The 11,655-nt window shown below is 42.7% G+C and overlaps 1 protein-coding gene across 1 annotated transcript; it reads left to right on the top strand.

Moving 5' to 3' along the window:
* Positions 1–10,313: 10,313 nt before the first annotated feature.
* NPBWR1 (neuropeptides B and W receptor 1) lies at positions 10,314–11,300 on the top strand. The gene has a single exon (XM_025395226.1). The coding sequence runs from the start codon at positions 10,314–10,316 to the stop codon at positions 11,298–11,300; it is 987 nt and encodes a 328-aa protein (XP_025251011.1).
* Positions 11,301–11,655: the final 355 nt, after the last annotated feature.

Here is an 11,655-nt window from a genome sequence, read left to right on the forward strand (position 1 = left end):
GCATTCATGTATAAGGCTTTGTATGAACATATATTTCCTTTTCTTTACAATAAATACTTAGGAATAGAATGACTGGATTACATGGTAGATGCGTATTTATTTTTTAAAGATACTATCCAACAGTCTTCCAAAGTGGTTGTGCCATTTCATACTCTTACAGTGTATGAGAGTTTCAGTTCCTCTGTATTCCTGACTGCACTTGGTATCATCAGTCTTTCTAATTTTAGCCATTCTAGTAAGTGTTGTAGCAGTATCTCTTAGAGGTTTTAATTTGCATTTGCCCAATAATTTATAATGTCAGGCAGCTTTTCATGTGCTTATTTGCCATCCAGTTACCTTTTGTGATAAAATTTTGCCTGTTTTTAAAATTGGACTGTTTGTTTGCACATTGTTAAATTGTGAGAAATTTTAAAAATATTCTGCATAAAGATCCTTTATGAGATACTAACCTTACAAATGCATTCACTCAGTCTGCAGATTGTCTTTTTATTCTCTTTACACTTCTTTTGAAGAGCAGAAGTATTTAATTTTTGATTAAGTCCAATTTATCAATTCTTTTTTTTTTTTTTGAGATGGAATTTTGCACCGTTGCCCAGGCTGGAGTGCAGTGGCGCAATCTCGGCTCACTGCAACCTCCGCCTCCTGGGTTCAAGCAATTCTCCTGCCTCAGCCTCCGGAGTAGCTGAGACTACAGGCGCCCATCACCACGCCCGGCTAATTTTTTGTATTTTTAGTAGAGACGGGGTTTCACCGTGTTAGCCAGGATGTTCTCAATCTCCTGACCTCGTGATCCGCCCACCTCAGCCTCCCAAAGTGCTGGGATTACAGGCCTGAGTCACTGCGCCTGGCCTATCAATTCGTTCTTCAACATTATGCTTTTGATGTTGTATCTAAGAAACCTTAGCTTAACTCAAGCTCACAAAGTTTTTGTCCTATGTTTTCTTCCAGAAGCTGTGTAATTTTAGATTTTACATTAGACATACTGTCCTTTGAGTTAATTTTTGAATGTAGTGCAGTATAGCTTAAAGCTCATTTTTTTTGTTTAGTGGATATCTGTCTGTTTCAGTACCATTTGTTGAAAACACTATTCTTTCTCCACTAAATTGTCTTTGAATGTGTTGAAAATCAGTTGTCCATGGATATGTGGGTCTTTTTCTGAAGTCTTCATTCTGTTTTATTAACTAAAATAGTCTATCTTTACACCAAAACCACACGGTCTTGATTACTATCACTTTATAATAAACGTTGAAATCAGGTAATGCTAGTTTTCCAAATCTGTTTTTCTTTTTTGAAGTTGGACAGTTATTCTAGATCCTGTACATTTACAGATGAGTCTTTTGATTGTTTGTTTGAGACAGAGTCTCTCTCTGTCGCCCAGGCTGGAGTGCAGTGGGTGATCTCGGCTCGCTGCAACCTCCACCTCCCAGATTCAAGTGATTCTCCTGCCTCAGCCTCCTGAGTAGCTGAGATTACAGTCACGTGCCACCATGCCGGGCCAATTTTTGTATTTTTGGTAGAGATGGGGTTTCACCATGTTGGTCAGGCTGGTCTCGAACTCCTGACCTCATGATCCGCCCACTTTGGCCTCCCAAAGAGTTGGGATTACAGGTGTGAGCCACCGTACCCGGCCACATATGAGTTTTAAAATCAGTTTATCAGTTTATACTCCCTTCCCCACCCCCAGATAGACATGTTAAGATTTTGAGTGGGATTTCATTGATCTAAAGATCAACTTGAGGGTTAATTAACATCTTAACAATATTGAGTCTTTTGACTCATAAACATGGCATGTCTTTCCATTTATTTAGGTCTTTTTAAAATTTCTTCTAGTAATGTGTTATAATTTTCAGTGTACTGGTCTTTTACATCTTTTGTAAGATTTATCCCTACATAGTCATATTGCTTGATAGTATTGTAAATGGTATTTTTAAAAATTTAAATTTAAAAACATTTAAATTTCTGATCATATTAACAACGTATAGGATGTAGAAATGTAAAACACTTTTAAATGGATCTTATATCATACAATCTTGATAAACCCACTTGTTAATCAAGAAGTTTGTTTTTACAGATTCCATAAAATTTTCTAGAAGTTTTTTTATAGATTCCAAAAATTTTTCTTCATACACAATTATAGATTCTATATTCTAGGAGTATTTATAGACAATTATAGATTCTAGAAGTCTTTTCATAGATTCCATAGAAGTTTCTTCATAGACAATTATTGCCTCTTCAAATAACAACAGTTTTACTTCTTTGTTCCCCAAATTGGATGTTTTAAAATTTCTTTTTCCTTTCTGTTTGTTTTTTTTTTTTTTTTTGAGATGGAGTCTCGCTCCGCTGCCCGGGCTGGAGTGCAGTGGCCTGATCTTGGCTCACTGCAAGCTCCGCGTCCTGGGTTCACACCATTCTCCTGCCTCAGCCTCCCAAGTAGCTGGGAGTACATGCGCCTACCACCATGTCCGGCTAATTTTGTGTATTTTTAGTAGAGACGGGGTTTCACTTTGTCAGCCAGGATGGTCTCGATCTCCTGATCTCGTGATCTGCCGGCCTCTGGCCTCCCAAAGTGCTGGGATTACAGACAGGAGCCACTGCTCCTGGCCTAAAATTTCTTTTTCTTTCCGTATTTCTCTGGCTAGAATCTCCTGCATAAGACTGGTTAGAAAGGCTGAGAAAGGACATTCTTGTTGTTAATTTTAAGGAAAAAACATCCAGTCTTTTTGTATGACAAGTACTATGATTTCGATGTTTCTATCTTTTGATTTCTGCCTTGAAAAAAATTTTTTCTAGGCTAAGGAAAAACAGTTTTGAAAGTCAGAGCGTCACCAAACCAAGAACAGCGATTGCACTAGATATCATTATTCTTGGTACTCAATATTCAAATATCACATTCAATACTTTTCAAAATGAGGGGTGGTTGGAGTTAAGTATTTTATTATTGATAAAAATTTTGGTTCAAGCACTAAAATTGCTAATGGAAATTTCCTTTTTGACAATAGTGTGGGTAGGTTTCAGGGTATATAAGGTAAATTCTATATGTAAATGTTTATTTTACATATATTTTTTCACTTTTTTATGGTTATTGTCATTTCATAAGTGCTGGGAGAAATCTCTTCTCCATATATTCTTAATTTCTTCTTATTAGTTAGCATTTCATGAACACAAAGTACTATTGTGGTAATTTTTATAAATATATATATTTACAATTATAAAAGTAATATATGCTTTATTTAAAAGTTTTGGAAATTCAGAAAATTATAAAAGAAATCAAAGTTACTGATAAGTCCATATCTTACAGAAATATTTTTAACATTTTGGTATATATGTTTCCATAATGTCACATATTTCCAAGTAATTATGTATATGAAACACACATATAGGCATGTAGTTTCATTTGGTAATTACTGTATAGAAAACTTAATATATAAAACTTTTTACCTTCTGCTTCTGGTTATAAATGAGGTAGCTTATATTGCACAAATCCTCCTATTATGAACTACCAGAAAAATTGAAGAAGAAGAAAAAAGCAACTTAAAACATCTGTTTGAAGGCACTGGGGAGCAGCCAAGAAAGCCAGGATTTAGAAGACCAGATTGAAGTACAGAGGAAAGCATAAAGGCCTAACAGGCATGTACTTGGTGTCCCAGCAGGAGGGATGAGAGAGTGGGCTGAGGGCTTTCCAGAATTGAAAAAGACACGCACACGCACATGCACATGCGCGCACACACACACACACCCCCCCCCCCGATCACAGATTTAAGAAACTCTATAAACCAAAACCTGGATAAATGGAAAGAAAATCACTCCTAGCCCATCATAGTGTAGCTTCTGAAAGACCAAATCAAAGATATACTTTAATAACAGTGATAGAAAACAGAAAAATTACCTTTCAAAGAGCTATAGTGACATAGAAAAACACTTTTAAAAATAAAAGTAATGGAAGAAAAAGATCATGGAATTTCAGTGTTGAAAGAAAACAACTGCAAACCTGAAATTTAATATCCAGTGAAACATTTCTTTAAAAAAAGTTGGGGAAAATAAAGATATTTCAAAACAATAACAATAGCAGTAAAAGTTTATCAACAGCAGAATGCACTTAAAATATTAAGTGAATTCGTTAGGTAGAAGAAAAGTGATACCAGATGGAACCACAGTAATGCAGGAAGGAACAGGGAACACTGGAAACACAAACGTGTGGGTAAATATAAAGGCATATTGCCCATTTGAAAGTAATAATAATGTTTTATAGAGTTTTGAACATATGCAGATTTAGAATATATGTTAACAGTTGCACATAAGGAAGAGGGCAATAAATGGAGTTCAGCATTAAAAAGTTTTTGCATTGTCTGGGAGGCTGTAAAAACAATAATTTAAAGTAGATATTAGTAAGTTAAGGATACATATAATCTCTAGTATATGTCCAGAAGAATGATTAAAGCTTGTAGAAATAATAAGTTAATGGAGTGGGAGAAAGTAAACAATAAAAAAATTAATTAATCCAAAATAATGTAAGAAAGGAAAACAGAATGGAAATGAGATAGGAAAAATAGAAGACAAAGCATATAGCAGGTGTATATCCTTGTCTTAGTCTGTTCAACTGTTACAATGAAATACTATACACCAGGTGGCTTCTAAACAACAGAAATTTATTTCTCACAGTTCTGGAGGTTGGGAAGTCCAAGAACAAGGTTCTGGCAAATTTGAAGTCCAATGACCATCTTTTTTGCTATAATTCACAAAGCAGTAAGGATGAGGGATTTCCTTGGAGCCTCTTTTATATGGGCACGAATCTCATTCATTAGGACTCTGCCCTCATGACCTAATAATCACCTCCCAAGGGTCACCTCCTAATACCATCACATTGAAGATTAGGTTTCAATATGTGAATTTTGGGGAGATACGTATATTCAAACCATAACATTCCCCTTTTGGCTCCTCCCAAATTCATGTTGTTCTCATATCCGAAATACATTCATTCCATCCCAATAGTCCCCAAAATCTTAATTTGCTCCAGCATCAACTCAAAAGTTTAAAGTTCAAAGTCTCATTTAAAAATCAGATACGAGTGAGACGCACAGAACAATTCATTCTGAGGCAAACTGCTGTTCAGATGGGAACCTGTGAGATTGAACATGTTGTGTGCTTCCAAAATACAACAGTGGGACCAGGCATAGGACAGACATTCCCATTCTAAAGGGAGAAAGAGGAAAGAAGAAATTCATAGCAGGTTCTTCCTAAGTCCAAAATCCAACAGAGCAAACATTAAGTCTTTTTTAGGGGGATGGGGAGTGGGGACAGAGTTTTGCTCTTGTTGCCCAAGCTGGAGTACAATGGTGCAATCTCCGCTCACTGCAACCTCTGCCTCCCAGGTTCAAGTGATTCTCCTGCCTCAGTCTCCCCAGTAGCTGGGATCACAGGTGTGTGCCACCACACCCAGCTAATTTTTGTATTTTTTTCAGTAGAGGAAGGGTTTGACCATGTTGGCAAGGCTGGCCTCCAGCTCCTGACCTCAAGTGATCTACCCGCCTCGGCCTCCCAAAATATTGGGATTGCAGGCGTGAGCCACCGTGCCCAGCCAACATTAAATCTTAAGTCTTAAAAATAATCTTCCTTGGTTCCATGTCCCACTTTCAGACATACTGAGTGGTGAACCTGTCTCCACAGCTTTGGGCAGCCCTGCTCCCAGGGCAGCTTGGTGCCTGGCTTGCATCCTGGCTCCCTGGGGCTAGAATCACACACTGGCTGCTCTACTGCTCTGGGTCAAGGGAGCAGATCTGCCCCAGCTCTGCTGGGCATTGGGCTTCACAGGAACTCTCTGTGGTGCTCCACACACTTGGAGGCTTTTGCACTCTGCGCCTTTATGAGGGCACTAATTCCATTAATGAGGGCTCTGTTCTTAGAACCTAGTCACCTCTCAAAGGCCCATACCCAAATACTAGCAATTGAGGATTAGCTTTCAATATGTAATTTTTGGGAAGACAAAAACATTCAGACCATAACAACCCTAATACTATCTTTAACTACGTTTAACATGATATGAACTCAATGCTTCAATTCAAAGACATTGTCAGACTGGATTAAAACAAATGTTCTAATGCTTACATGGGATCCACATTAAATACAAAGACACAGAAAAGTTTAAAGTAAAAAGATTTTTTTAAAAAAGCTATTCCATGATAATATTAATGGAAAAATAGTTAATGAAATCAAACAAAAGTGGCCACATACAGCAAGAAGCAGGAACCTAGTTAAAGATGTTAAAATGATACAAGGTAATATATACCTATAATATTATAATTATATGTGATATATTCTGTATTATAATGTTAAATGTATAATCATTTGATAAAATAAAATAACATGATGATAAAATCATTATAATCAGACTATCAAGATGAAAGGGTAAATTCCACAGGAAATATAGTGATCTTAAACTCATGTACCCTTAATAAAACAGCATCAAATTATGTAGTGAAAATTGGCCAGTCATGGTGGCTCGCGCCTGTAATCCCAGCACTTTGGGAGGCCAAGGCGGGTGGATCACTTGAGGTCAGAAGTTCAAGACCAGTCTGGCCAACATGGTGAAACCCTATCTCTACAAAAAATACATTAAAAAAAAAAAAAAGGAAAAGAAAATTAGCTGAGCGTGGTGGTGTGCCCCTGTAGTCCCAGCTACTCGGGAGGCTGACGCAGGAGAATCACTTGAACCTGGGAGGCGCAGGCTCCCATCACCACTCTTCAGCCTGGGCGACAGAGTGAGTGAGACTCTATCTCAAAAAAAAAAAAAAAAAAAAATTATGTAGTACAAATTGACAGCATATAATGAAAGTATAAGTAGAGAAATTCACACTCATTAATTGAAATTTTCCCCCATCCCTTCAGTAACTAATGAGACAATTAGATAAAAATATTAACAGAAGCCAGGCACGTGGCTCACACATGTAATCCCAGCACTTTGGGAGGCTGAGTCTGGTGGTTCACTTGAGCTCAGGAACTCAAGACCCGCCTGGGCAACATGGTGAGACCCCATCTCTATGAAAAATACAAAAAATTAGCCTAGTGTGGTGGTGCGCGCCTGTAGTCCCAGCTATTAGGGGGGCTGAGAGGGGATGATTACTTGTGCCCAGGAGGTTGAGGCTGCAGTGAGCTGCAATTGCGCCACTGTACTCCAGCCTGAGTGACAAAGCAAGACCCAGTCTCAAAAAAAAAAAAAAAAAATCAGTAGAGAAATTTGAACAACATAGTAAGTTTGACTAGTTGACAAATTTAGAGTTTTGCACCCAACAAATGCAGAACAATTTTTCAAGTACATATGAAATAATTAGAAAATAACTATACACTGGGGAGTAAGTTTCAAAAAATATCTATGAATTGAAGTCATACTGAGTATGTTCTCAGTTTACAGTGTAATTAAACAGGAAATCAACAACAAAAAGGGTAGAAAATCTCCAAACGGTTGAAGATGATCAACTATATACATACATGTGTATATATACACACAAGCATGCACACACATGTATACACACGTGTATAAACTATATACATACATGTGTATATACACACAAACATATATACACATGTGTATATGTGTATACAAACATGCACACATGTGTATACACGTGTGTAAAATATATATATACACACGTGTGTATAAACTATATACACACGTGTGTATATATACACACAAACATATACACGTGTGTATATGTGTATACACACGTGTGTATATATGTGTGTGTATATAGTTGATCATCTTCAACCGTTTGGAGATTTTCTATTATATATATTTTTTCTTTAACTTTATATGGTGTTTTATCATATAGTGCTTCTTATGGACATAGTTTAAGAATCGTCTGTTATTTTCTTCACAGAAAGCATGAAACTGCAGGGGAGCTGATTTGTATAGATCCTGGTAAAAAGATAATTGAGTAGGTAAATTCCAGGGAGCTTTTGTACAGTGGATCCCCCTGTCAGTGGCTTTGGAGTCCTTAGTTTCAGTTACTCGTGGTCAACTGTGGTCTAAAAATATTAAACTGAAAATTCCAGGAATACACACTTCCTAAGTTTTCAATTGTGTGGGGTTCTGATTAGCGTGATGAGATCCAGCCATCTTACTCCTTCCCACAGAGGGTGAGTCCTCCCTTTGCCCAGCGTTTCCCTGCTGTCTACACTATTCACCTGTTAGTCATTTCACAGTCTGGGTTATTAGATGACTGTGGCAACGACCAGTGCGGTATGTTCAAGTCGCCCTCATTTTACTGACTTTTTGCCCTTATTTCTTTCTGGCTCCAAAGTGCAAGAGAAGTGATGCTGGCAATTTAGATATGCCAAAGAGAAGCTGCAAATGCCTCCTTTAAATTAAAAGGTAAAACTTCTGGACTTAATAAGAAAAGAAAAAAAAATCATATGCAGAGGTTGCCAAGATCTACTAAAAACAAATCTTCTATCCATGAAAATGTGAAGAAGAAAAAAGAAATGCATGCTAGTTTTGCTGTTGCGTCGTTTTTGGATGGAAGAACGGAAACATGTTCCCACTGATGGCAATGGGTACTATCCATGGTTTCAGGCATCCACTGCGGCTCTTGGAACCTATCCCCCACAGGTATGGGAGGGTTACTGTATTTCTGGCCCTACAGGCTTCTACTGGCGACTTTAGGTTTCTCGGGATCTTAGGCCCCTTTCTCTAAGATGCATCCTAGAGGATCAGAAATGTACTTTATTTGGGCTTTGCCTGCTTTTGTGGAAGGGAAGCTTACTAGACGATATAATCTCGTGTTTTAATTTGCTGTCTCTCCTAAAGGGAATGTGGAGGAAAAAAAAAAGCAGAAATTGGAAATAACCAATATTTAATTAATTTCATTCGATTCTCAGGGGAACTGGTGAGGAACCTAAGATGGTTTCCGCTTCCTAAAGGTAGAATCCAAGGTCCAGGGAAATAGCAACAGAGGAGTTCAAGACTGCCCCTGCTAGTCCTTCCTTGGCTACTCTCCGCTGTGATCGCAGGATAGCTTTCATTTGCAGGAGAATCGGGCATGTGTGTGGATGAGTAGAGAGTGTGTTGAACAACTTGCAACATTTTATGAAATATGCATTGTCATGGTTCCTTAAAAGGCTTTGCGGAAGCCGTTTGTCTTTACTAATCAAGTTTTCACTTACACAAAAGTAGAAGAAGTAGTTTTAGAAAACATACTAGCAATCTTCTATCCCCTTGAAGACCAGAGTAGCAGAAAACAGGTGATTTGCATTATAAAATTGCACTCACAGATTTCACATTACATTAGCCCATTTGTGTTACGGTGTTTAAAAAATGCAACAGGAGCCCCCACTGCATTGTTCTCCTTTAAAAATAGATCACTTACACCCTAACTTTGTTTTTCTTACATTCGATTCTTAACATGAGAACTTTCTATTACTTCAGATGGAGTGAGGTTGCACTACTAGGATGGAAGAAAGGAATCCCTTAATTTGGGGGGAATTTCTGTTCTCTGTTAGTTCCAAGACCATTTTACTGGGGGTGGGGGATGGGCGCGGCGGTCGGGGCAGTGGAACGCAGTCGCGGCTGCGCCATCCCTGCACTTCCAGGCGCGCGGGAGGGACCGGCGGGGACGTGAGCTGCGGACTCTGGCGAACGCGGGGAGGCAGACACCAGGAGGCGGACAACCAGCCGGCAGGCGTTTCAGCCTCCCAGCAGCCGGTGGGCTCCTCTCCTGACAGCTCCAGGAAAGGCAGCCCCCTTCCCCAGCCAGCCAGGTGAGGTAAAGACTGCTGTTGAGCTTGCTGTTACTGAGGGCGCACAGACCCTAGGGAGACCGAAACTTGCCACTGCGGGATTCGGTGGGGTGACCTGGGTCTACTGAAGTTTCCTAAAAGAGGAGAGAAGGGTTTGTATTTTTCCTACAAAGGGGAGGATTCTTCTCTCTCTAGCACTTCGTTTAATGTATTCAACTGGTAGAAGTGAGATTTCAACAGGTAGCAGAAGCGCTCACGTGGAAGAGGTTTAGGGCATGATGGCGCCCTCCTCCACACACACACACACACACACCCCCCTCGGGACCGCGCCTTTTTCTAAAGTTACACGTCGACGAACTAACCTATGCTTTAAACTCCTCTTTCCAGCCCCGTGAGTCCGCGGCGACAGTGGGCCGTGGGGTGGCTGGGAACGGCACCCTCCTCTAGAAAAACCAGAGAACGGCTTGGAGAGCTGAAGCGAGCGTCCGCGAGCAGGTCCGTGCAGACCCGGGCTTCGGGACCGCTGAGTTCCGTGGGGCGGCCGTGGGGGACGCCGAGTCGCCGGCTCCTCTGCCTTCGTTGAGATGGACAACGCCTCGTTCTCGGAGCCCTGGCCCGCCAACGTATCGTGCCCGGGCTGGGCGCTGAGCTGCTCCAACGCGTCGACTCTGGCGCCGCTGCCGGCACCGCTGGCTGTGGCTGTGCCGGTTGTCTACGCGGTGATCTGCGCCGTGGGTCTGGCGGGCAACTCCGCTGTGCTGTACGTGTTGCTGCGGGCGCCCCGCATGAAGACCGTCACCAACCTGTTCATCCTCAACCTGGCCATCGCCGATGAGCTCTTCACACTGGTGCTGCCCATCAACATCGCCGACTTCCTGCAGCGGCAGTGGCCCTTCGGGGAGCTCATGTGCAAACTCATCGTGGCTATCGACCAGTACAACACCTTCTCCAGCCTCTACTTCCTCACCGTCATGAGCGCCGACCGCTACCTGGTGGTGTTGGCCACTGCCGAGTCGCGCCGAGTGGCCGGCCGCACCTACAGCGCAGCGCGCGCGGTGAGCCTGGCCGTGTGGGGGCTCGTCACACTCGTCGTGCTGCCCTTCGCAGTCTTCGCCCGGCTTGACGACGAACAGGGCAGGCGCCAGTGCGTGCTGGTCTTCCCGCAGCCCGAGGCCTTCTGGTGGCGCGCGAGCCGCCTCTACACGCTCGTGCTGGGCTTCGCCATCCCGGTGTCCACCATCTGTGTCCTCTATACCACCCTGCTGTGCCGGCTGCATGCCATGCGGCTGGACAGCCACGCCAAGGCCCTGCAGCGCGCCAAGAAGCGGGTGACGTTCCTGGTGGTGGCGATCCTGGCCGTGTGCCTCCTCTGCTGGACGCCCTACCACCTGAGCACCGTGGTGGCGCTCACCACCGACCTCCCGCAGACGCCGCTCGTCATCGCTATCTCCTACTTCATCACCAGCCTGAGTTACGCCAACAGCTGCCTCAACCCGTTCCTCTACGCCTTCCTGGACGACAGCTTCCGCAGGAACCTCCGCCAGCTGATAACTTGCCGCGCGGCCGCCTGACTCCCCCATCGTCCGGCTACGCAAATGCCCCGCCACCCCTGGCCCGCGCAGGAGGAGCCGCCGCCAGAGTGCGGGACCCGACAGGCCTCCTAGGCCTCCCGGGGAAACTGACTCTCTCCCCCATCCCCTACTTAGCAGATCGGAAGCGCTGCGGCTGCGCCAGCAGGTTGACCTTGCCCTCCAGGCGATGCGCGTCCACGCCGCGTGAGTAGCACTGCGGCTGAGATCGCCACGCCGAGCGCTACCTCACACAGAGGAAGAGGTAGAGGAGGGCAGAGGAGGAGGCGGGTGTTGCTGGGAACCGCCCCCTCCCTGCCCTGCTCCCTGCTCCCTGCTCCCCCACCCCGAGCCCTGG

This window comes from Theropithecus gelada, chromosome 8 (genome assembly GCF_003255815.1).
Source record: "Theropithecus gelada isolate Dixy chromosome 8, Tgel_1.0, whole genome shotgun sequence".
NCBI classification, from domain to species: Eukaryota; Metazoa; Chordata; class Mammalia; order Primates; family Cercopithecidae; genus Theropithecus; species Theropithecus gelada.